The following is a 27,171-nucleotide window of genomic DNA, read 5'->3' on the forward strand; positions in this document are numbered from 1 at the left end:
AGTGCTCCCAATAGGTTGAGTGCCACTCAATACCCCGCCTTACATTTTCTGCAGCAACGCCAGACAACCTGGAGAGAGCCTCGCACAGATCAGATACAGCACCCATTAGCGGCACAATTACGCGGTACTGCAAAGGAAAAATGGGAGGGGTGACAAGGGTGCTCTGAAAAGGGTAGGAAATGAGCTGGAAGGAGCAGGTATCATGGAGGGCAGAGGTGTCCCTCCAGAAACAGTGTATGGTGAGATCTAGATGAGTAGCCAGCAAGTCTTCTGCATCAACACTGCCTTTCTACTTAGGCATCACCATAGAAGCTAGGCTATCTTAAAGCCTTTCACTACTACCTTTAAAGAAATGTTAAAATTATTAAAATTATACAGATTGCCAACGTCCTTGTTATCTTTCTTTAGAGATAAAAGAAAATAAAGCCAGAAGACTAAGCATACAATAAACCATCAACGGGGCTGGACACTAAAACTGGTTGGTCATACCTTTTGTTCTGGCCAAGCTCTCCAGGCTGATTTAGGAAGAAACCTGATCAAGCAAAGCACTCTGTTCCTAGTTTCCTAACATTCAAAGATATCTTAGCAGATCAGCCAGGTTCCTTAGTCAAATGAACGGAACATAGAGAAAAAGGGACAGAGAAGCCCAGAGGACCTTCACATTATGCTTAAATGACATGAAATTACACAAAAGTCTGATGGAGGACAAGGGCACACACTCAAGGCAAGTCCCAAGAAGTTTCAGAGGCATGTGATGGAATTACTGTTGAAGCATATGGAAAAAGCCCTACTCTGGGTCTGGAGACCATTCAAAAAAAGGAGTACCATGAGGGTGTTAATTCTCTTACCTGGGTAGGCCTGCAGCGAGGGTCAGCAGGAACCAGGAAGATCTCCATAACTCGATCTTTCTTCAAGGGCAGGGGGAGAGTTAGATAGCAAAATGGGTCAAAGGTCACAGAAATCTTAGCGCACTCTGGGCAAACCAAAGTAGATTTGAAGAGGCCATGGAACGTGTCCACAATCACAGAGTCATTCCTTAACCTATGATTCTCCCAGGCTTCCTTTGCCACCACCTGGAAGAAAGGAAAAAGGATAAATAAGATATTCTCAACATCCCCCAGTTCTTTTTTTTTTTTTTTGTCTTTTTAGGGCCACACCCACAGCATATTGAGGTTCCCAAGCTAGGGGTGGAACAGAAGTTGTAGCTGTTGGCCCCTACCACAGCCACAGCAATGCAAGATCCCAGCTGTGTCTGCAACCTACAACACAGCTCATAGCAATGCTGGATCCTTAACCCACTGAGTGAAGCCAGGGATTGAACCTGCATCCCTATAGATGTTAAGTTCATTAACCACTGAGCCACAACGGGAACTCCCATCCCCCAGTTCTGAACTTCTGCACCCAGAATGATTCAGAGCAAAATGTGAGATGCACTGTGAGGCATTCTGTGCAGCCAAGAATTTGGTCCAGGCCAACAAGGGCTAGGACAGCTCTTAGTGTACCATACTCATACCACATGCCAGCTCCATGCCCAAACTCACACTTAACAAGTGTTGATGGAGGGAGTTCCTGTCATGACTCAGTGGAAAAAAATCTGACAAGTGTCCATCATGATGCAGGTTTGATCCCTGGCCTTGCTCAGTGGGTTAAGGATCCGGTGTTGCCATGAGCTGTGGTATAGGTCACAGATGTGGCTAGGATATGACATTGCTGTGAATGTGGTGTAGGCTGGCAGCTACAGCTCCAATTTGACCCCTAGCCTGGGAACTTCCATATGACACAGGTGTGGCGCTAAAAAGACAAAAATAAAATAAAGTGTTGATGGAGGATCTACGGGAGTCAGATGAAGTGAGAGCACTATGAATACATGGACGTGACCAGTGGAAGGACTGTCTCCTACAGGGTTTCCCGTGATTCGGTCTCTTCAGTGAGGTTTTAATTTATAATATAGTTCACCTAACTCATGGTTTTTTCCTTTAATATGTGAATGCTACCTTAAAGTATTCATATTGATCAACCCAATAGGATAACTTAAATACTAAATTCCCTTTTCATAGATCTGAAAATCAAAGCAAAAAAGTCTAAGTGCTCTAATAATATTAATAACAAACTTTTAATAATCATAGGTGGATTTTAATGAAAGCAGTAATAATCCTAAGGGCCCACACTACAGGCACTTTACAGTTTTCAGAGTGCCCCAGTCTCTGGTTCACCAATGTAATTATACTAAATGTGAAGAAGCCCAAGAGGGAGCATCAGGGGTAACTAGAGTTAGCCCCTTTGTAACCTGCAATACATTTCACTATCAGACTGCACATCCACGTCACTAACGGTGAGAGGCAACAAGGAGACTAGCAACAATATTCCAATACTATAAGAATGCCCCTGCAACTCTCAGTAGGAGGAAGCGTCTCTGGAATAATTTTGCTCAAAAATCTTCAGTATCATACCGCATCTGGCCGCCCATTGGCATCCTTCAGCTCCAGGTAGGGTTTTTTCTTCACTCGGTTCAGATCTTCATGCAGTCCGTCTAGAAGAAAGGCTAAGAGCTCCTGAGAGTCTTGCTGCTGGTAGCCAGAAAACTGAGGAGCAAAACGTCCCACCTGGGTCTACAACAAAAACAATGGGATCAGAAGGCATAAGTTATAAAGAACCAGTGGAGTCAGATGGGAAACTGTCATTGAAAATACTTTTTTTTTTTTTTTTTGGTCTTTTTGCCTTTTCTAGGGCCGCTCCCAAAGCACATGGAGGTTCCCAGGCTACGGGTCTAATTGGAGCTATAGCCACCGGCCTACACCAGAGCCATAGCAACGCCAAATCCTTACCCCACTGAGCAAGGCCAGGGATCGAAGCCACAACCTCATGGTTCCTAGTCAGATCCGTTAACCACTGCACCCCGACGGAACTCCAGGAAGAGCATCTTTGGTCCAACGGCCTAATTAACTCCTCGGGGACCTAACAGCCAGTAGTTCTTACCAGAGAGAAGAGGACTAAGATCTGAAATCCAGAACAACTACAGACCAGGAACCTGAGCCACCTAGAAATGTGTAAAGAGTGACACCCTCCAGAGCCACACCTCCTAAGCACAGAGGTGAATCCCTCTCCTACTACCTTCTTTGACTCAGAATTTCTCTAAGAACTTTACAAATGCATTTGCATTACCCAGAGGAATCTTTCTGTCCATAACAACCCTCCTAGCCCTAAATAACTATCTGCCTGGTATTGCTCTATACTACTGATCCTCAGGGTGCAATAACCAAATAGTGGCATCAGCATCATCTGAAGCATGTGAGAAATGCACATTCTCAGGCCCTGCCCCAAACCTAAGGGATCAGAAACTCTGGGAACAGTAATTTACATATATTTCCCAAGGATTAATGTGACCATGGGGGTGAAAAGAATTCATTTTCAATTTCAGTAAACAACCTAAGTTTTTCATTTTGTCATTGGGTTAAGGGGCGATTTCCACCCCATTCTGTGAATCAGTTGTTTCATGAAGGCTCCTTGAACAACACAGGATTTCCAGATTTCAACAGGGAGAAACACTCAGGGAAATGGAGAGGCCGAGTTGCTCCAAGGGCCACTGTAGTTCACCCATCTCCCCATCTTCCTAGTTGAGGGACCCAAGTAAGAACCACCCCATGATATTTTTCACAGAACTAGAACAAACAATTTTTCACAGAACTAGAACAAACAATCTAAAAATTTATCTGGAACCATAAAAGACCCAGAATTGCCAAAGCAATCCTGAGGAACAAAAAACAAGCAGGAGGCAAAACTCTCCCAGACTTCAGACAAATACAGAGCCACAGTAATCAAGACAGTGTGGTACTGGTACCAAAACAGACATACAGACCAATGGAACAGAATAAAGAACCCAAAAATAAATCCAGACACCTAAAGTCAATTAATCCTCGACAAAGGAGGCAAGAAGAGAAAACGGGGAAAAAGATAGTCTTTTCAGCAAATGGTGCTGGGAAAACTGGACAGCTACATGTAAATCAATGAAACCCTCACACCATGCACAAAAATAAACTCAAAATGACTTAGGAGTTCCTGTCGTGGCGCAGCAGAAGCGAATCCAACTGGGAGCAATGGGGTTGCAGGTACAATCCCTGGCCTCGCTCAATGGGTTAGGGATCTGGCATTGCTGTGGGCTGTGGTGTAGGTCGTGGACGCGGCTCAGATCTGGCGTTGCTGTGGCTCTGGCGTGGGCCGGCAGCAATAGCTTTGTAGGACTCCTAGCCTGGGAACCTCCGTGTGCCGCAAGTGCAGCCCTGACAAGACCAAAAAAAAAAAAAAAGGCTTAAAGACTTAAACGTAAGACAAAACACCATAAAACTCCTAGGAGAGAACACAGGCAAAACATTCTCTGACATCAACTGCACAAATGTTTTCTCAGGTCAGTCTCCCAAGGCAACAGAAATAAAAGCAAAAATAAACCAATGGGCAGAGTTCCTGTCGTGGCGCAGTGGAAACGAATCCAACTAGGAACCATGAAGTTGCGGGTTTGAACCCTGGCCTTGCTATGTGGGTTAAGGATCCAATGTTGCCATGAGCTGTGGTGTAGGTCACAGACATGGCTTGGATCTGGCATTGCTGTGGCTCTGGAGTAGGCCAGCAGCAACAGCTCTGATTCGATTCGACCCCTAGCCTGGGAACCTCCATATGCTGTGGGTGCAGCCCTAAAAAAGGACAAAAGACAAAAAAAAAAAAAAGGGACGTAATCAAACTCACAAGCTTTTGCAAAGCAAAGGAAACCATAAAAAAAAAAAGATAACCTACAGAACGGGACAAAATAGTTTCAAATGATGCAACCAACAAGGGCTTGATCTCTAAGATATACAATCAACTTATATAACTCAACAGCAAAAAAACCAACAACCCAAGTGAAAAATGGACAAAGAACCTGACAGACGTTTCTCCAAAGATATACAGATGGCTGACAAGCACATGAAAAAATGCTCAACATCTAATTCTTAGAGAAATGCAAATCAAAACTACTATGAAGTACCACCTCATAACAGTCAGAATGGCCATCATTAACAAGTCAACAAATAACAAATGCTGGAAAGGGTGTGAAGAAAAGGGTACCTTCCTATACTGTAGGAATGTAAACTGGTACAATCACTACGGAAAACAAAATGGAGGTACCTCAGAAAACGAAATACAGAACTACCACATGACCTAGCAATCCCACTCTTGGGCATATATCCAGACAAAACTTTCACTGAAAAAAACACATGCACCCGCATGTTCACTGTAGCACTATTCACAATAGCCAAGACATGGAAATAACCTAGATGGACATCAACAGATGAATGGATTAAGAAAGTGTGGTATATATACACAATGGAATACTACTCAGCCATAAAAAAGAACAAAATAACGTCATGTGCAGCAACATGGATGGAGCAAGAGACTCTCATACTAAGTGAAGACAGAAAGAGAAAGACAAATACCATATATCACTTATACCTAGAATCTAATATGCGGCACAAATGAACCTTTCCACAGAAAGAAAAGAAACTCATGGACTTAGAGAACAGACTTGTGGTTGCCGAGGGGGAGAGAGAGGGAGTTGGATGGACTGGGAGTTTGGGGTTGCTTAATAGATGCAAACTATGGCATCTGGAATGGATAAGCAATGAGATCCTGTTGTATAGCAAAAGGAACTATATCTAGTCACTTGTGATGAAACATGATGGAGGATAATGTGAGAAAAAGAATATACACACACACACATATATATATATGTATGACTGGATCACTTTGCTGTACAGTAGAAATTGACAGAACACTGTAAATCAATTATAATGGAAAAAATTAAAATCATATTCCACAAATATCAACCCAATTCCTGTCTTAGGGGGCCCAACTCAAACCACAGTGGGGGAGTTCCCATTGTGGTTCAGCAGTAATGAATGTGACTAATATCCATGAGAATGCAGGTTCAATCTCAGGCCTCACTTAGTGGGTTAAGGATCCAGTGTTGCCATGAGCTGTGGTATAGGTCACAGACGAGGCTTGGATCTAGTATTGCTGTGGTGTAGCTCAGCAGCTATAGCTCGCCTTCAATCCCTAGCCTTGGAACCTCCATGTGCTGCAGGTTCAGCCCTAAGACAAAAAAAAAAAAAAAAAACCCCACAGGAGTTCCCGTCGTGGCGCAGTGGTTAATGAATCCGACTAGGAACCATGAGGTTGCGGGTTCGGTCCCTGCTCTTGCTCAGTGGGTTAACGATCCGGCGTTGTTGTGAGCTGTGGTGTAGGTTGCAGACGCGGCTCGGATCCCGCGTTGCTGTGGCTCTGGCATAGGCCGGTGGCTATAGCTCCGATTGGACCCCTAGCCTGGGAACCTCCATATGCCAAGGGAGTGGCCCAAGAAATAGCAAAAAGACAAAAAAAAAAAAAAAACCCACAGTGGGTATAGGTTCCAATCTCAGAGAACCTGGAAGTACTTTTCAGATACTACTGCAAATTAGACTGAATTTGTATGGTCTGTTTAGGGTGTTGACCACTTAAAGAATGCCATTCTAGCGGCCTAATGGGTTAAGAACTTGGTGTTGTCACTGCTGTGGCTCAGGCTGCAGCTGTGGCACAGGTTTGATTCCTGGCTTGGGAGCATTCTGCAATGCTGCAGGCATGGGCAAAATTAAGGAAAGAAAGAATGCCTCCATAGAATACATCATTCTGAGGAACCAGCTTATAATACTAATGATTTCTGTAGTATCCTCAGCCCAAAGGTGGGGGTTGAGTCACTGAAGTGTGTGCTAAATGAGTGAACAGAAAAGAAGGATCTGATCATATAGTGCTTTCAGTCTCAGTCCATCTTACTTGCAAAATACAAGCAAAGGAATGCTTTATTATAATGCTAAACAACTCTCCTCAAAATGGGAAAAAGGAGAATCATTTATCAACCTACTTTGAACATTCGAGGTGCCACATGAGCATCCCTTCCAGACCACATCTGCTTAATGAGCTCTGCATAGGCCTCTGCAATTTCCCCTTTCATTCCCAGAGGGTTGTCCCTGTTGATTTCAACTTCATACTCATCTTTGAGAAAGTAGTCAGTCAGTGGTGCAGTGTTGCTTAAGCACTGAAAGAGAACATAATCACAGGTCATACCCCTTCTGGAGAGCACGCAGAGACAGAAGATAAACCCAGTTCTAAATGACCAGTAAGGGTCACCCCAATAAAATGAAGTGCTCAGGAGAGTCTCTGATGGGCTGACAACAGTAAAGCATAGCCTCCCAGAGGCCCAGGCTAGAGGCCAAATTGTAACTAACCTCCCAGGGATACTGTCTTGGAGGAGTTCACACTCACTGTCTAAGAACAAGCTCTGATGGCAAAAGCTGTACCCCAAGTACCTGACACAGAAATTTTCTGGTCAATGGAAGATAATCTTAAAATATTTTTTTATTGAAAAGTGACTGCGATATTCTACTATTTCATGAGAAGACAAAATATAAGTAAGCCAAAGGCAAAATATTTTACTAGTGCCAAAACATTATGGGTCGCAGATGCAGCTCAGATCCCCGATTGCTGGCTTTGATTTGCTAAGATTTGATTTACAGTATTTGTGTCTACAGTCATGAGATACAATAGTCTAAAGCTTTTCTCTTTTTAAAATTCCTTGTCAAGAGTTCCCATCCTGGCTCAGCAGTTAACAAACAGGACTAGTATCCATGAGGACGAGTTCGATCCCTGGCCTTGCTCAGTGGGTTAAGGATCTGGAGTTGCCATGAGCTGTGGTGTAGGTCGCAGATGCGGCTCAGATCCCCAACTGCTGGCTGTGGTGTAGGCTGGCAGCTGTGGCTCTGATTCGACCCCTAGCCTAGGAACCTCCATATGCTGAGGGTGCAGCCCTAAAAAGACAAAAAAATTAAAAAATTAAAATAAAAAAGATTTTCATATCAGAATATCCTGCCTTGTAAAATGATTTGGGGAATAAAAGAAAAGAAAAATTGGTTCAATGGGTATTTTTGCTTTAAATCTTTGAATACATTCACTAGCTCACAAGAGTTTTTCTTTAACCACTGGAAGATCAATCATTCTATGTGATAAAGCCCCCCCAAAAAAATTCTGGACAAAACTTGGGTGAGTTTTATGGTTGGCAATGCTCCAGGCCTACTATTTGCATCAATGATTGACTCTAGGGAGTTCCCGTCATGGCTCAGCAGTTAACGAACTCAATTAGTATCCATAAGGACCTGGGTTCGATCCCTGCTTTGCTCAGTGGGTTAAGGGTCCGGCATTGCAGTGAGCTGTGGTGTAGGTCACAGGTATGGCTCAGATCTGGTGTTGCTGTGGCTGTGGCATAGGCCAGCAGCTATAGCTCTGATTAGACCCCTAGCCTAGGAACCTCCATATGCCCCAGGTGTGGCCCTAAAAAGACAAAAAAAAAAAAAAAAAGATTGACTCCACAAGGAGAGGACAACAAAAGCTATACACTGGGAACCCTCCTGGATTGCACTATTCCCTTCTTACCTTAGGGGGATTTTTTTTTTGCTGTACCCATGGTATAAGGAAGTTTCCCAGCCAGGGATCAAACTCTTGCCACTGCTGTAATACCAGTGACAATGCCAGATCTTTAACCCACTGAGCATGAGGGAACTTCCTCACCTTGGCTAATTTTAATCTGTATCCTTTCCTTATAATAAACCATAACTGTGAGTGTAATAGTTTTAAATGAGTCTATGAGCCCTTCTAGCAAATTAATGGAACTGAGGGTGATCTTAAGGACCCCCAAACTTGCAGCTGATGTCAGAAATAAAGGCAGTCTTAGGGATTGAGCCCTCATAACTTTGCACTTATACTCCAATTCCAGCCCATGCCCAAAACAGTACTAATTCATGGTACGTGCTCAACAAATACTTGATGGATGAATAAACGAGGTTTCAAAGAGAGGCTATTAGGATTTTCTCTAAGAAGGGGCATGAGGTGGGACAGATCGTTGGTGAAAAGATGGTCAACCTCAAGCAAGAAATAATTTAGCCGCTCTGAGTTCTCATCCTATTAGAGACCAACCAGGCAAGTAATGAAGTACTTTCTGAGATCATTCCCTAATGATCTACAAAATTCAAAATATTTTTACTGCAAAATCAAAGGTAGAACTAAGAAGATATTTTGAGGCCACAAACACTGATGAGGCCATTCTGTACTACTCAGTGGGAGGTGCCCTGGCAGGGATCCCTGAAGTACTAACAAAGGACCCTTGGGGGAGGATCCTCCCAACATCTTAGAGGCCACTCCCACCTCCCAAGCCTCAAGTATTATGAAGACAGAGTGTTACTGAGATGGCAGCTCTCCCCTCTACCTGCAAAGCAGAGTTCATGAAGCAGGTGTTCCCCAGGTTTCCAAGTCCACAGAGCCCAGGTTGTACGTGAGATGATGGGGACTCCTGACAGTTATACGAAGCAGAGAAGCCAGATCCACTAGAAAACACAACCCACGTGAGCAATAAAAGTGAGTGCTGCACACATACCCTCAGGATGCCTTTTGGGGCTCTTCTGGGGTCTCTAGAATTCTCACCTGATAAAAACCCCATGATTCAAGTTCTCTATTCTCCCCTCTCCAGCCCTCTAGCTTCCCAACCCCCACCTTGATTTGACATGATAACAAGTGATAAACACACACTTAAAGGGAGGAATGTTGTTTGAATTCTATGCTCTCAGGCTTTGGCAAATGCTAATTTTGCATCCTTCCAGAAAGGTAACTTCCAGGTGACTTTGGGGAAGAACACTGTGATTATCAAGATCAAAGCTTGCACCTGCCATCACCCACCAGGCCAGACTCAGTCTTGACAGTGACTGAGTATGCATGCACTCTCTTGCCTCACCTTCCTCTTCCATCCTGTCTGTGCTATATGGCAGGTGCTCCTGAAACGCCTAGAGAAAGGATCACAGCCACATAGAGGGGCAACAGGCAGGGGCCCTCCCACAGCTAACAGGCATCCCCTCATACCTATTCTGCCATATGGCCAGGCCACTCCTTCACAGACAAATGCAGTGACTCCCATACCCACCAGTGACTTAGGCTATGGGGAAAACACCAGCTCATAGGAAGACAAGCAATGTAAGTCAGAACCAGGAGGCATACTTTACTGTGGGTATTAAAAGAAGCAAGAAACCACATGCAGCATATTCCCATGGGGACCCCTAATCCCACTACGCTTAGTGTAGCAGCAGAGAAGCTGTCCAGGTACAGCCTGGGAAAGGACTCAGAGGAAAGGGAAGTGAAGTTAAAGGACCTGCTCTTACCCCCTGCTGACACCGGAACTGTGCATTCCAGAGGTGTTAGTGCTATCACCATTTGCAATGGGAGAGGCAGACACTGAGGAATAGGGACTTGCTGATGATTTTGGAGAGGTAGTAAAATTTCTGCTAGGCACAGTGCTTGATCTGAGAGAGAGAAGCAGAAACAATGCTACTGACTTTTTGCAAAAAGCAAGCCCTATTTAATGCCTTAGGCCTCTTGTCAAGAAATAAAATGTTCTCGGAGTTCCTGTTGTGGTGCAGCAGAAACGAATCCGACTAGTAACCATGAGGTTTCGGGTTCGATCCCTGGCTCACTCAGTGGGTTAAGGATCCAGCATTGCCATGAGCTTCGCTGTAGGTTGCAGATGCAGCTTGGATCCTGCATTGCTGTGGCTGTGGTGTAGGTCAGCGGCTACAGCTCCAATTTGACTCCTAGCCTGGGAACCTCCATATGCCGCAGGTGCAGCCCTAAAAAGCAAAAACAAAACAAAACTAAAAAAAAAAAAAAACAAGAAATAAAATGTTCTCCATACACAGTTATTTAAAATTAACTGCATGGAGTTCCCGTTGTGGCACAGTGGTTGACGAATCCGACTAGGAACCATGAGGTTGCGGGTTCGGTCCCTGCCCTTGCTCAGTGGGTTAACGATCCGGCGTTGCCGTGAGCTGTGGTGTAGGTTGCAGACGCGGCTCGGATCCCGAGTTGCTGTGGCTCTGGCGTAGGCCAGTGGCTACAGCTCCGACTGGACCCCTAGCCTGGGAACCTCCATATGCCGCGGGAGCGGCCCAAGAAATAGCAACAACAGCAACAACAAAAAGACAAAAAATAAAATAAAATAAAATTAACTGCAAAAAGCCCATTTCCATGCTACTTCAAGATAAATTTTATTTAAGTGAGAGTAAGGAAGTTAATTGATCCTCTTGTCTCATTCATCCACATGGTCATATACTGAATCTTTCAGTAAGATAAACCATAAGGTTGATCTTCAGGGAATCCTAGTTTGATTTATAAATCATAAGCTTCCCTGAATTTTAGGAGTAACCAGTGAAAGAAACAGAAAAAATGGCCATAAGAGATGAATTTCCCCAAAAATATTTGACCCAAATTAAACAGCTGGATACAAGTACACTAGAATAGAAAAATGGCAATATAGTTTCACTGTGCTATTCAAGGGGAATTGCTTATGTTTGGTTCCCTAAATATACCAAATGTAAATCTCTGTTTCAAACTTATATTTCAATATTTTCCACAGTGTTTTATTTTAGATCTATTCCTACTTTCAGATTAATTCAAGAGTTAATTGGAGTTCCCATCGTGGCTCAGTGGTTAACGAATCCGACTAGGAACCATGAGGTTGCGGGTTCAATCCCTGCCCTTGCTCAGTGGGTTAAGGATCCGGCATTGCCATGAGCTGTGGTGTAAGTTGCAGACATGGCTCGGATCCCACGTTGCTGTGGCTCTGGCGTAGGCCAGTGGCTACAGCTCCAATTAGACCCCTAGCCTGGGAATCTCCATATGCTGTGGGAGAGGCCCTAGAAAAGGCAAAAAGAGAAAAAAAAAAAGTTAATTGCCCTAAATCTTATATTGGTATCATTTTTATCAAGTTTTCTACTATAATCCATATAAGAACATGTAGCAGAAAGTGAATCATCTGCATTGTTTCCAATACATATAACTAATTTTCCTTCTAGATTTGGAGTTATTTTTAGAATAGAGAAAATGTTTAAGATGTGTTGTCCCTGCACAGTGTCCTATCTCTAAGGATCTGATGTCAACCAGTGTTTCCTGTGAGAAAAAAGTGGAATATGGCAACAAAGCTAAGGAGTGATCCCATACCCACACTGTAGACAGACGTCAAGGAACTAACCAGGGGCCTAAATGGATGTCAGGAACCGAATTCTGCTTCACACTCTGAGGTCACGGCTAGGGAGGAGGAAAGAGGGCTCCCCAGCCTCTCACCTTCCCATAGGAAAATGCGCCTTCTCTAATCCTGAAGAATATTTGCTTCACTGAGCCTCATCTTCATACTGTAAAGGAGTACAAGAACTAAGGCAGCTCCTTAAGTGAGGCTTGCCAGAGCCAAGGGCATCCTCTTCTGCCACACAGGTGACTTAAGCACACATCTGAGGCCTGTCCCATGTGATGTCTGTATTCCCAGCCTTCTATGCAGGTTGTCACCACCCAAGGCTGGTCTGATATGGCAAGACTCAGTTATCTCAGGCCTGGAGATACTACAAAAGACAGTGAAATTCAATTTCTGACATACAAAACTTCTAAGACATATGGCTTAATACTCTCCATTTTTTTTTATTTTTTATTTTTTTGTCTTTTTGCCTTTTCTAGGGCCGCTCCCGCAGCACATGGAGGTTCCCAGGCTAGGGGTCTAATCAGAGATGTAGGCGCTGACCTACACCACAGCTCACGGCAACGCCGGATCCTTTAACCCACTGAGCAAGGCCAGGGACCGAACCAAACAACCTCATGGTTCCTACTCGGATTCGTTAACCACTGCGCCACGATGGGAACTCCAATACTCTCCTTTTTAGTAAGTGCCAAGTGGTAACTTATTCTTTTCCCTCAAGGGCAAAAGTCCATATAAAGCCAATACACATAATCCAAGACATATCAATTTCTTAAACAGACAACATTTCTGATTGAAATGAAAGAAAACAAAATTTTTTATTTGGCATTTGATTAAATGTTCTAGAAAATACTGCCAGTGGTTTTCAGAGTAAATTCAGTAAAAAAGAAACCCAATGATGCTTACAGAAGGACATTTTTATATGCTTGAAAATTTACTTAATACAAAGTTGTATTTTTTTTTTTTAATTTCACTCTTGACAGACGAGTCAAAAAGCAGGACCTCTGTGCAGAAGTGACTTGTATCTGAGAAATGCTTGGGCGCTTGTCACTTGCACTGCAAGCTGAGAAATAGGCAAGGACAGGATACTCCTGACGTGAGCCAAGACCTCACTCTCAACTATGACCAAGTCTCACTCCACAAACGTTCTGAAAACAAAAGGCTACATGTCCAAATAAGGATCCCTCTTCTCCTAAAAGGTATTTTGGTCAAGCCTCTAGTCTCCTGACACCTTTCTACTGAAATATTTCCTGATCCTAGGCATGCTTCATCATTACCATCACAACTAAAACGTGCCCTGACCTACAGCTGAGGCGCTAAAACATTCATGCCTACCCTCCTTGTTCCATCGCTCTCCGCTTGCCTTCAGATGTTCTCCAGGCTAAATGCTACTCTCAGGACGAGCCCACCCTTTAAGACTGACCTCAGGTATTCAGGGTCCAGCATTTGGTATGACCATTAAGACAACAATCAACTCTTAGCCAGAATCCTCACTGCCTTCACAACATACTAAGCTTTGACCTCTCTCACACCAACACTGCTAAACCCTCATCTGTGGGCAACTCAAATCTCTATTTCAGAAACACTGGCTTCTTCCAGGTCTGGGCAAGAAGATTTTAAAGGGGACTGTGGTGCTGAGCTACCCAGGCCTTACAAACATCAGGCAAGGAGTTCCCGTCGTGGCGCAGTGGTTAACGAATCCGACTAGGAACCATGAGGTTGCGGGTTCGGTCCCTGCCCTTGCTCCGTGGGTTAACGATCCGGCGTTGCCGTGAGCTGTGGTGTAGGTTGCAGACGCAGCTCGGATCCCGCGTTGCTGTGGCTCTGGCGTAGGCTGGCGGCTATAGCTCCGATTAGACCCCTAGCCTGGGAACCTCCATATGCCGCGGGAGTGGCCCAAGAAATAGCAAAAAAAGACCAAAAAACAAACAAACAAACAAACAAACATCAGGCAAGTAAAGTTAAGGCAAGCAAAGGTAGAATTAAAGAGTTAGAAAGACTAAACAAAAAAAAAACAAAAAAAAATGAAGTCAGATCTATAGAAAACCTTGGAGCACTAATACAGCAGTTGGAGCAATCCACAAGGAAGGAAAAAAACATCTGAAAATGCTGAGAATTTACAAGGATGTCCTCACTAGTGAATAAAGGAGGTGAATGGAAACAATTTCTTTATGCTGTCAGGATACATATAAAATTAATGAAAGTTCCCTTGTGGCACAGCAGGTTAAGGATCCAGTGTTGCTGCAGCTATGGTACAGGTTGCAACCGCGGTTCAGGTGCAATCCCTGGTCCATGGGTGTGGCAAAAAATATATATATAAAAAATAAATAAAAATTGATTCTTTTAGTGGGTTTTTTTTTTCAATTAATTCAATCATTGACTTTCCCTGGATGACACATTCACTTGGCATACTTTCCCATCCTCTCAATTTTAACCTGTGTCTTCTTCGACAATGTATTACTGAACATGGCTGGTTTGAAAAAAAGTATCTCGGAGAGTTCTCATTGTGGCTCAGCAGAAACAAATGTGACTAGCATTCATGAGGATGTGGGTTCAATCCCTGGCCTGGCTCAGTGGGTTAGGATCCGGTGTTGCCATGAGCTGTGGTGTAGGTTGCAGATGTGGCTCAGATCTGACATTGCTGTGGCTGTGGTGTAGGCCAGCGGCTACAGCTCCATATGCTGTAGGTGCAGCCCTAAAAAGCAAAAAAAAAAACAAACAAACAAACAAAAAAAAAAAACCAAAAAACAAAAACAAAAACTCTCACCTGTGGAGTTTTCCTGTGGCACAGCAGGTTAAAGATCCAACATTGTCACTGCTGGTATGGCAGTTTCTTAGCTGCCTCATAAGATACCATGATTTATAATAAATGTATGTTCTGGTTTGGTACAAGGTTCTTTCTTTTTTCTTTTTTTTAGTTTTTTAGGGCTGCACCTGTGGCATATGTATGAAGGTTCCCAGGCTAGGGGGCTAGGGGTTGAAATGGAGCTGCAGCTGCCAGCCACAGCCACAGCCACAGCAACTCGGGATCCGAGCCATGTCTGCATCCTACACCACAGCTCACAGCCAACGTCAGATCCTTACTCCACTGAGCAAGGCCAGGGATTAAACCTGCATCCTCATGAATACTAGTCATGTTCATTTCCACTTAGCCACCAGAGGAACTCCCAGTACAAGGTTCTTGATACAAAGCCCCTAAAATTCTTGTAATTTCCTAAGTGACCAGAGTGATGGGAGTACCTTTGGTTATATTTTGGCCTTCTGTCCTTGGTTCCTGAAATAGCTCCAAAGTGACAAAGACGAAAGGACTGTCTTTTATTTTCAACCATATCTCAGTTTATGTATATGACTTTTGGAAATTCCCAAAGGATGAGAGTGCTAGTTGCCAGGGGAACCAACCTTATGACTAGAAGGTTGGAACTTTCAGCTTTACCTGCACAACCCCACCTCTGAAGAGGGAGAAAGAGCTAGAGATTCGGTTCTGTCACCAATGGCCAAATGTTTCATTCATTTGTGGCTTACTGAAGCCTCCACAAAGATGCTGAAAGCATGAGATTTTGGTGAGTTTTCATTCTGGTGAACACAACGAGGTGCTAGAAGGGTGACAGCACCTGGTAGAGGGCATGAAAGCTCCTCACTCCTTCTCCTTGGCTATACATCTCTATCATTTCATTGTTTCTGAGTTATATCCTTTCATAATAAACTAGCACCCTACTAAGTTAACTGTGAAGTGACCACCTTTGAAGTAGAAGCCACACATGGGAGAGCAACGTGACAGAGAAGCTGAATTTCTAATAACAGCAGCACTGAACTGCCCACCTCAGAAGGTCCTTTTGGAAAGATATAAGCATCTATCTTGCTTATGGTACTAATTTTCAGGTCTTTCTTAATTGCCACCAAACCTTTCCTAAACAACACAACATGTTATACAAAAGAAATTCGGGAGTTCCCATTGTGGCTTAGCAGGTTAAGAACTCAACGGAGTGTTCATGAGGATGCAGGTTTGATCCCCAGCCTCACTCAGTGGGTTAAGGATCCAGCGCTGCCATAAGCTGAGGCTTAGGTCGCAGATGCGTATCAGATCTGGTTTGCTGTTCCTATGGTGCAGGTCTGCAGCTGTAGCTCCAATTCGACCCATAACCCGGGAACTTCCATATGCCACAGGTTTGGCCAGAGAAAAAAAGGTAGAAATTCTATTTTTTTATTTCTGGTAGTTACTCCATCAATTTATTAGAATCTATAACTACTTTTATTTTTCCCCATCAATTACTTCAATTTACAACTATCTTACATTTCTGCACAAGAGAAGTAGCTCAGGACATTCTCATCTTTCTCTTTACTGCCTCCTGTCTTCTTCCCTATCTTCCAGGTCAGGATTACCCAGAATTTATTTCTGAAATGTTATTGAGACAGGCTGTTCTCTTAAACCTTTCTTATTATTATTAAACTTTTTTTGAAGTATTACACAAAGAAAGACATAAATCACAAGAGTACAAATATCAGATATTCTTGGAGTTCCTGTTGTGGCTCAACAGAAACGAACCTGACTAGTACCCATGAGGATGAGGGTTCAATCCCTGGCCTTGCACAGTGTGTTAAGGATCCAGTGTTGCCACAAGCTGCAGCATGCTTTGCAGATGCAGCTCGGATCTTGTGTGGCTATGGCTGTGGTGAAGGCCGGCAGGTGCAGCTCCAATTCTGACCCCTAGTCTGGAAACTTCCACATGTCACAGTGTGACCCTAAAAAGCAAAAAAAAAAAAAAAAAAAAGATATTCTCACCAAGTGAACACACCTATATAACCAGTACCCAGACCAAGAAACAGGAGAACAGGAGCCTCCAGGTGACCTTCTCAAGCTCCCTTCAGTCACAATTCTTCCCAAAACTAACCACTATCATGATCTTGAGACCCATACACTAGGTTTGCCTGTTCTTAAGCTTTATAGCAAGGGAATGATATAGCATGCCATGTTTTCTTTTTTTTTTTTTTTTTACTTTTTAAGGCCACATGGAGGTTCCCAGGCTAGGGGTCTAATCAGAGCCACAGCTGCCAGCCTATGCCACAGCCACAGCAACACCAGATCCAAGTCAGTCTGTGACCTACACCACAGCTCATGGCAACGCCAGATCCTTAACCCACAGAGCAAGGCCAGGGACTGAACCCACAACCTCATGGTTCCTAGTCAGATTCTTTTCCGCCTCACCACCATGGGTACTGCAGCATGCCATGTTTTCTGTCTGGCTTCTCTCACTCAACATCATTTATGAAAATCAATGGTTGTTATGGCTGGACAGAATTCTACCATGTGCATACAAAATTTATATATCCACTCTGTTTTTGGTGGACATTTGGGTTAGCACCATTTTTTTGGCTACAACAAGTTGTGCTGTCAGGAACACCTTTGAATATATATTTCAGTGAACATGAGATGAGATATATTTCTTTTTCTTTGTGCTTTTTTTTTTTTTTTTTGGGGCTGCACCTGGGGCATGTGGAAATTCCCAGGCTAGGGGTCAAATAGGAACTATAGCTGCTGGCCACAGCCACAGCCACAGCAACAGAGGATCTGAGCCACGTCTGCTACCTATACCACAGCTCACGGCAACGCCGGATCCTTAACCCACTGAGCAAGGCCACAGATCGAACCCGCAACCTCATGGATACTAGTCGGATTCGTTTCCACTGCGCCACAACAGGAACTCCCATAAGATGTATTTCTGCTGGTTGTATGCCTAGGAGTGGATCACTGAGTTGTAGAATATGCACATAATTATTCATTTAGTACTTGTTGCTAAGTCTTCTAAAATCAACCATACCAATTTATATGCTCTATCAGCAGGGTCCAACAATGCAAGTTAGTTTACATCTCAACAACATGTGATACTATCTATCATTTTCATTTACCCAATCCAAGGGATGTACCAGAAGCACTGCATTACAGGTTTAATTCACCATGTCTGGACAACAGCTGAGGTTGAGAACCTCTCCATACACTCACTAGCCATCGGACTATACTCTTCCATAAAGTGACAGGTAAAGGTTTGCTTCCTTGTTCCTGTTTGATGTACCAATTTCCTCTTTTTCCTGATACTCACTATGCCTATTCCACCTTCTTAAGCAGCTGGGAACATGAATTCTGCTTCAGATCCCACAGCCTGTCAATTTGCCTTTTATTCCAACTATAATTGTTAGCTTCTGGTTATGGGCCCCTGAGAGACATTCACCAGGTGAACTCACACTACTCCTCACTAGCTGTACGTGAGAAGTAGTGTGAGATCACCTGGTGAGCTCCCCACCTCATGGAATAGCAAAGCTAGAATCCAGAGACTCACGAGGCTCACAGGGCCTACCACCTCATCACCTCTTGGGCCTCATCCCCTCAGCCCTCCTTGCACTAGCCACAACAAACTCCTGCTGCTCTTCAACTAGGTCTGCTCTGCCTAGGACTTCTCCAGCTGCTATCACCTCTGACTTATGAAGCTGTTCTCCTCAGGAACCACCACACTCACTGCGGATTCCACACCCCCTTCATAACCATGTTCAAATGGACCTCATTGGGGCCTATCACCCTGTTCAAATATACCCAAAGCCTTAGCATTTGCTGATTTTCTTTCCGGATGTTTTCCCCACAGTACTTGGAAACAATCATATATTTGCGTCTTTTGAATTTATGTATCTTCTGCTCCTTGAGAATAGAGACTTTATTTAGTTTATTGCTGTATCCTCCGCACTCTGAGAACAGTAGTGACACTATCGGTGGAGTGGGGAGGAGAATGTCTTAGAAATTCTGCTCTGAACTCATTCACCATTGGACACCCTCTATCAGGAAACTCTAATGTTCATGGAATTTCACTGAGGCACTGCTCTTTTCCAAAAGCTGTTTCTCTTCACTGGAATCTCTTAGGGCTGAGTGTGGAAGGGATGGGAAGAAGCAGTAGTAGGAAGAGAAAAAGGCACAACTAAAAACAGTCTCCCATGCTTGAGAATTTCTAGCTTCTGAGCCAAGGGCTGTTCTAACTGCTTGGTCCAGAGATTGGGAACATCAGAGAAGGCAATCTTATTTACAGAAACCCACTTCCCTAGCCTCCATTAGCTAATGAAATTTTTTTCAGGGACATTACCATCATGAAAAATAAAGTAAAAAATAAAAAATCTCTCTTGGCCAGTACACCCAGGCTCTTTTGCTCTAAGTTGTCAAACCTACCTCACAGACTAGAATCTAAGCACTTTCTGTCTCCCCAGGGAGGTTAACACAGTTATTATGTTATTTTCTCTCAGTTCTGTGGCATTTCCAGTTCCAAGAAAGTAGTTACAGGCTAGAGCTAGTGTATTTGTTTCCTGTGGCTACTATCACAAATAACCAATCTCAAGTTCCCGTCGTGGCGCAGTGGTTAATGAATCCGACTAGGAACCATGACGTTGCGGGTTCAGTCCCTGCCCTTGCTCAGTGGGTTAACGATCCGGCGTTGCCGTGAGCTGTGGTGTAGGTTGCAGACGCGGCTCGGATCCCGCGTTGCTGTGGCTCTGGCATAGGCCAGTGGCTACAGCTCTGATTCAACCCCTAGCCTGGGAACCTCCATATGCCGCGGGAGCGGCCCAAGAAATAGCAACAACAACAACAACAACAAAAACACACAAAAAAAAACAAACAAATAACCAATCTCAGTGGCTGAAACAACACAAATTTATTATCTTACAGTTTTGGAGGTCAGAAGTCCAAAATGATTCTCACTGAGCTAAATCAGGTGTAGGCATAGCTGTATTCTTTGGTAAAGGCTGTATGGAATTCTAGAGCTGCCTGCTTTCTGGCTTCATAGCCCATCAAGTCTTTCTCACATTTCATCACTCTGACTCTACTTCTGTCCCCACATCTGACTCTCCTGCCGCCCTCTTTCAATTATAAGGATGCTTGTGATTACACTGGGCCTACCAAATAATCCAGGATAATCACCCCAACCTAAGATCCTTACAAAGGATCATCTACAAAGTTCCTTGTGCCATATAACCTAACATATCCCTAGGTCCTAGGGCTTATTATTCTGCCTAACATAGCTATTTTTTTGTCATATCTGGAATTGGTGACCAGAGTTTCTTAAACTGAAGTCGATGGCTAGCCTTCAGGGTGTCTGTAAAACTCTTGAGATTGTTGGCAAAATGTTGCACCTTCCTGCTGGTTTCTCAAGGGAGAGCTCATAGCTTTCATGATTTTCAAAGAGTCAGGAGCCCGTTACTACAAAACAATCAATGTCCAAGGCCTGACTAAAGGAAGAGATTAAAGACCAGCGCTTGCCCCATAACTCTGGAATATAGACACAATTTCCCCATCGTACACCATAAGAAAAACCCATCATGGAGTTCCAGCCGTGGTGCAATGGGATCAGTGGCATCTCTGCAGTGCCAGGACACAGGTTTGATCCCCAGCCTGGCACAGTGGGTTATGGTATTGCTGCAGCTGTGGCATAGGTCACAGCTATAGCTTGGATCTGATCCCTGACCTGGGACTCTATATGCCACAGCAGCCAGAAAAAAAGAAAGAAAGAAAAAAAGGAAGGCTTATCGCTTCTTTCTGTCCCCTTCTCAGAACATGCCTAACTCCATACCATGCGTGAATACCTCCTGAGACATACGTGCCTGGAGTCCCAGTTTCGTAGCAGAGTAATTTCCCAGCAAAACAAAAGGACAATAATGAGGAAAAGAGTAAAGAGTGGCATGGAATCAAACTATCACCTTGTTTTTGTTTTTGTCTTTTTGGGGCCACACCTGTAGCATATGGAAGATCCCAGGATAGGGGTCAAATCAGAGCTACAGCTGCCGGCCTACACCACAGCTACAATGCCAGATCTGAACCGCATCTGTGACCTACACAGCAGCACATGGCTACGCCAGATCCTTATCCCACTGAGCGAGGCCAGGGATCGAATCCGTGTCTTCATGGATGCTAGTCAGGTTCATACCACAGAGCCATGACGGGAACTCCCTATTAACTTTAAGCGATACAAGACCTCACACCCAAGCCCCTTTTTTTCCCCGGCAGTGCCTCCAACCACAGACATAGAAAATAAATACCCCTTGACAGAAAAAAAGCTACCTCTTGGCAGAGCGGCATCCCCAGATCCTGACCCCTTCTCCTCCTCCTCTCATTATCACTGCCTTGTTCACACACCTGACAGTTTTTCCTGAGATGGTGGCCCAGCATGCTGCTTACCAAGGGCTAGGATTATAGACTCTGGATAGAAAATCAAATATGTTTTGCATCTGATTTAGAATATTTTTTCTTAGCAGAAGTTACTGCCATAGGAAACAGTGCCTCTCTTATACCCGTGTGCTCAGCCACAAGAAAAAATTCACTTACTTTGACTGCAGGGTCTGCCTTGGCCATGTGCCATCTTCATTTTGGGGCTCAATTACTAGCACCTGGATGAAAGCGGAAACCGTATGAGGAATGTGCAAACCATCTCACATCTGACATGCTCAGAATCAAAAGACAACTGTCCACAAACAGCCCAGCAGAGCTGTGGGGGCATGGCCTGGACCCTCCTACCTGACCCTGGTACAGCCCAGCATCCTGCACAGTGTTGTCTAGCTTGCTCAACTGCTCGTAGGAGTTGCTCATGTATCTGTTCCACAGCCGTGTCTCACGCTCTGCAGGGATGTTGAACAGCTTCCGCATTTCCTTCTCGATGGTTGCTGAGGACAGGGAGAAATGTCACTCAGGGCCTTCTCCAGATGCAAGGCTACAACAGCCATGGCAAGCTAATGCTCATCATCCATCCTTTCCAGACGGTCACAGGATGCTTTGAATCAAAAGTTCCCCCTTGGTGACTCCTAAAGCCAAGCATCTTCCATGAGTGTCCGCTTGCACTTATACACCCATAAACTGTCCCTATACTTCTCATTCTCTGATGATGTGGATCCCCATTATAGAAGAGAAACAACATAGAAAAGTCAGAAAACTTATTTTGGTAGTTAAGACAGATCTGGTTTCAAATACTAGCTAGCTCTACAACTGAGATTTCTGAATAAGTGGCTCTAATTTTTTTTTTCTCTTTTAGGGCCACACTCAAGGCATGTGGAAATTCCCAGGCTAGGGGTCCAATTAGAGCTTCAGCTGCCAGCCTACGCCACAGCCACAGCCACACCAGATCCAAGCTGCATCTGTGACCTACACCACAGCTCACGGCAATGCTGGATCCTTTCACCTACTGAGCGAGGCCAGGGATTGAACTCATATCCTCATGGTTCCTAGTCAGTTCGTTAACCAAAGAGCCACGAAGGGAACTCCCAAGTGACTCTAATTAAATTTAACCTCTCTGAATCTGCATTTTTTTCACCCTTATTACCATATGTTAAATGGGCAGAAACTATGTCCGTGTCTTATCCTATTTTTTTTGGCTGTGCCCATAGCACACAGAGGTTCCCGAGCCAGGGATCAAACCCAAGCCACAGCACTGACAACAAGTACTTAACCACTAGGCCACCAGGGAACTCCATCCCAGTGTTGTGTTTTTTTGTTTTTTTTTTTTTGTCTTTTTGCCATTTCTTGGGCTGCTCTTGCGGCATATGGAGGTTCCCAGGCTAGGGGTCTAATGGGAGCTGTAGCCGCCAGCCTACGCCAGAGCCACAGCAACACGGGATTGAGCCGTGTCTGCGACCTACACCACAGCTCACAGCAATGCCAGATCCTTAACCCACTGAGCAAGGCCAGCGATCGAACCCGCAACCTCATGGTTCCTAGTCGGATCCGTTAACCACTGCGCCACAACGGGAGCTCCATGCCCAGTGTTTTATGAAACATGATTCCAAGGCTTGGCTGTCCACATGAATGCCCTGGGGAGCAGACTCCTAGATCAGAACTGGTAACAATAACCCGAGATTATCTGAGTAATACTATCTCTGAATAGCTCTGAAGAGGAGGCTCTGGCTTCCCTCCCATTAGCCATAATGCCCTGCGCTCTCACAGCATACCTGGAAAGCCAGCCCAGCTACTCACCGATGGTGTCTGCCTTGCTGAAATGGCAACTCAGCACATTGGTGGGATCACTATTCTCACAAAGCTTCAATTCCAGCAAATACACCTCTACCTTGCAGTGCTTGACAAACAGGCCATGCTCTACAACCTGTGAACAAGAAAGACAGGTGAAACAGCAATGTTTCCACACTGGGGCAGTCTTGGAAGCAAAACACTTCATCAGGGGCAAAAAAGCAGAATCCACATGAAATCAGTTTCCTTAAGTAATAAGGAGATAAGAAGTACAGAATGTGGCTCAGTGGTTAACGAATCTAAGAATCATGAGGTTGCAGGTTCGATCCCTGGCCTTGCTCAGTGGGTTAAGGATGTGGCGTTGCCGTGAGCTGTGGTGTGGGTTGCAGACGCAGCTCGGATCCCATGTTGCTGTGGCTCTGGCGTAGGCCGGCGGCTACAGCTCCGATTAGACCCCTAGCCTGGGAACCTCCATGTGACGAGGGAGCAGCCTAGAAAAGGCAAAAAGACCAAAAAAAAAAAAAAAAAGAAGTACAGAATTTTAGAAGTTCCTGCCGTGGTGCAGTGGGTTAAGAATCTGACTGCAGCAGCTCGGGTTGCTGCGGAGGGGTGGGTTCAACCCCTGGCCCAGCACAGTGGGTTAAATGATCCAGTGTTGCTGCAGTTGCAGTGTAGTTCACATATGCACAGCTCAGGTTCAAGCCTTGGCCCAGGAACTTACATATGCCATGGCTGCAGCCATTAAAAAAAAAGTACAGACTTTTAAAGCCTCTGACATCATCTGAGGAATTTAAAAATCTAATTTGCATTAGGACTAATCAAGAGCCTCTTGATGGGAGTTCCCATCATTGCTCAGGGATTAACGAATCCAACTAGCCTCCATGAGGACTCGGGTTCGATCCCTGGCCTTGCTCAGTGGGTTAAAGATTTGACATTGCCATGAGCTGTGGTGTAAGTCACAGACATGGGTCGGATCCCGCGTTGCTGTGGCTCTGGCATAGGCCAGCAGCTATAGCTCCAAGTGGTCCCCCAGCTTGGGAATTTCTATATGCCATGGGTGTAGCCCTAAAAAGCAAAAAAAAGCAAAAAAAAAAAACTTAAGATAAACAAGCAATACATTACTGTATATCCAGTATAGTCTATGTGAACTTCTCCCATAGAACCCTCCAGAAAGTACCCTCATGACACCACTGGACATATCCCAAGCCACTGGGCAGCTGTGATGTTTGAAGGCCTCCATTCAACCTCTAGGTATGTCCAGTAACCCAGGAAACCAACACTAATCACTGTTGACCAAGGAGCATTCAGACACTGACCAGCAGGTGTGACAATTCATGTACTCACTTTTCTGACAATGGGCTGCTGACCTTCTACACAGCCATACCAGTTTAGTAACTTATTCCAGGCCTCAGTGGGGACCAATACATAGTCCAATTCATCAATTAAATGTTCTTTCAAGGTCTGACTCTCAGGATCTGAAAAAGGAAAACAGCACATAGTTCACTGCTCTTCTCCCCAGAAATGTTTTTTTTTACATGATTCTTACGTACTTTTCAGAAGCAAGACAAGTATTTATAGGAAAAAATATAAAATTCCAAAATTCTGTCACTTATCATAACACAGAGAAAACCTTTATATTTAGTCAGGCTTTCTAGACATTATGAGGAACTTGTATTTCTTTCATAATTAGAGGGAGAAGGAAAAAGAAAAGAGAAAAGCCCTAATTTACATTTTACATTCCACATTTAGATAAAATTGTTGATTACCAATATTTAACAGGCACTTGCTTCAGCACCACATATACTAAAACTGGAACAATATAGAGAAGATTAGCATGGCTCCTGTATAAGGATGACACACAAACTCATGAAGCATTACATATTTTTTGGTGAAAGATAATATAAGAATGTGTGTACATGTATAACTAGGTTGCTCCGCTGTGCAGCAGTAGTTGGCACAACATTGTAAATCAACTATACTTTAATATAAAAAAGTATATTTAACAGAATATTCTAATTACTGAAACTGCATTAAGGTCAGATATAATCCTCCCTGAAAGATTTACTAAGAAAGGAGGAGTTCCCGTCGTGGCCCAGCGGAAACGAATCTGACTAGGAAGCATGAGGTTGTAGGTTTGATCCTGGTCTAGCTCAGTGGGTAAGGATCCAGCGTTGCTGTGAACTGTGGTGTAGGCCACAGAAGCAGCTCGGATCTGGCATGGCTGTGGCTGTGGCGTAGGCCAGCAGCAACAGCTCCAATTAGACCCCTAGCCTGGGAACCTCCATATGCTGCAGGTGCGGCCCTAAAAGGGACAAAAGACAAAAAAAAAAAAAAGATTTATTAAGAAAGCAAACAGGTCTCCGAAGTTAAATTTATTTTACCAAAAGTCCTTTAGCATTCTTAGTTTTCAACATTCCTAGTCAAAATCCACCTGAATACCCTCCTGTGGAGGGAGAACATCTTTTAACATGCTCAACATCCATTTCTACCTACCACAAAAGCAACATGACTGGGCGTCAGAAAAGAACATCTATGGTCTAAAACACATTTTCTCAATGGAGGACCAAAGGATTGGATCAAGGGAAGAATGATCACCTGCCATCAAGGAAATCTCCTTGCTAAGCCTGAGCCCATCAATGTCCACTCCTGCACTAGTGGAAGCCACTATTCTGCTCCAGACAAGTGAAGCCACAAAGGTGGGAAAGCAAAAAATACCCACAATGGTGCAACTCATTTGTAACTCAAGGCAGACAATGTTAAAAACAAAAACCAAAAGCAGCATTCACAAAGTGAGCAGGGCTTCCCATCACCCCTCCCACCAGTTTACACTCCACCCCATTAGGTCTTCCGGCCTTCCTCAGGGTGAGTTTCAGATCTGATCTGCCTCTGCCTTTTTCATTTCCAAGGAAAAAGGAAAGGAATTTTTTTTTTTTTACTCCATTAACATTTATAATTTATTTTTTGTTGTTGTTTGCTCGTTTTTGCTTTTCTTATTTTTTTCCATTATAGCTGGTTTACAGTGTTCCGTCAATTTTCTACTGTACAGCATGTTGACCCAGTTACACAAACATACCTACATTCTTTTTTCTCACATTATCATGCTCCATCATAAGTGACCAGACATAGTTCCCAGTGCTACACAGCAGGATCTCACTGCTAATAGAAAGGAATTATTGGAGTTCCTGTCATGCTCAGTGGTTAACGAATCCGACTAAAAACCATGAGGTTGCGGGTTCGGTCCCTGGCCTCGCTCCGTGGGTTAAGGATCTGGCGTTGCCATGAGCTGTGGTGTAGGTTGCAGACGTGGCTTGGATCCCAAGTTGCTGTTGCTGTGGCTGTGGCATAGGCCAGCGGCTGCAGCTCTGATTCCAGCCCCAGCCTGGGAACCTCCATATGCCGTGGGAGAGTGGCCCAAGAAATGGCAAAAAGACAAAAAAAAAAGAAAGAAAGGAATTATTAAACAACCTTGGAGAAGAGGAATACCAAGATGAGAAGGATGAATGGATAAAAAAATGTGGTATATACACTCAGTGGGTTATTATTCAGCCTTTAAAAACAAGGAAATTCGGGAATTCCTGTTGTAGCTCAGTGTTAATGAACCCAACTAACATCCATGAGAACTCGGGTTCAATCCCTGGCCTCACACTCAGGGTGTTGCGTGAGCTGTGGTGTAGGTGGCAGACATGGCTCGAATCTGGTATTGCTGTAGCTGTGGGGGGTAGGCCAAAAGCTGCGGGGTAGGCCAGCAGCTGCATCTCCAATTTGACCCCTAGCCTGGGAATTCCATTTGCTGCAGGTGCAGTCCTTATATATTAAAAAAAAAAAAAAAGAAAGAAAGAAAGAAAGAAAAGAAAAGAATTTTTTTTTTGTCTTTTTGCCATTTCTTGGGCCGCTCCTGCGGCATATGGAGGTTCCCAGGCTAGGGGTTGAATCGGAGCTGTAGCCACCAGCCTATGCCAGAGCCACAGCAATGGGAGATCCAAGCCGTGTCTGCAACCTACACCACAGCTCACAGCAACGCTGGATCCTTTAACCCACTGAGCAATGCCAGGGACCGAACCCGCAACCTCAT

General features: G+C 44.3%; 1 protein-coding gene and 1 non-coding gene across 15 annotated transcripts in view; one reads left to right on the plus strand and one right to left on the minus strand.

Moving 5' to 3' along the window:
• Positions 1-27,171, minus strand: part of USP4 (ubiquitin specific peptidase 4) — a 53,582-nt gene that overhangs the window by 19,180 nt on the left and 7,231 nt on the right. For 7 of the 14 annotated variants that reach the window (XR_007134244.1, XM_047774108.1, XM_047774097.1 and 4 more), the window contains exons 3-12: positions 24,444-24,574; positions 23,109-23,235; positions 21,660-21,805; positions 21,471-21,532; positions 10,260-10,400; positions 9,317-9,434; positions 6,923-7,096; positions 2,451-2,609; positions 849-1,073; positions 44-127 (exon numbers count right to left, since the gene is read on the minus strand). Coding sequence is in view for 12 of the 14 variants with exons in the window: in XM_047774108.1 (XP_047630064.1) it covers positions 44-127; positions 849-1,073; positions 2,451-2,609; positions 6,923-7,096; positions 9,317-9,434; positions 10,260-10,400; positions 21,471-21,532; positions 21,660-21,805; positions 23,109-23,235; positions 24,444-24,574 (1,367 nt within the window). In the remaining 2 variants the exon portion in view is untranslated. Of the gene's footprint in view, positions 1-43; positions 128-848; positions 1,074-2,450; positions 2,610-6,922; positions 7,097-9,316; positions 9,435-10,259; positions 10,401-12,216; positions 12,489-21,470; positions 21,533-21,659; positions 21,944-23,108; positions 23,236-24,443; positions 24,575-27,171 lie in introns of those variants that run through there. The other 7 variants (XM_047774104.1, XM_047774116.1, XM_047774130.1 and 4 more) reach the window with 6 other exon arrangements.
• LOC125113899 (U6 spliceosomal RNA) lies at positions 24,883-24,985 on the plus strand. The gene has a single exon (XR_007131630.1). It is a non-coding gene; the product is annotated as a U6 spliceosomal RNA (small nuclear RNA).

This window comes from Phacochoerus africanus, chromosome 1, assembly GCF_016906955.1.
Source record: "Phacochoerus africanus isolate WHEZ1 chromosome 1, ROS_Pafr_v1, whole genome shotgun sequence".
Lineage (NCBI taxonomy): Eukaryota > Metazoa > Chordata > Mammalia > Artiodactyla > Suidae > Phacochoerus > Phacochoerus africanus.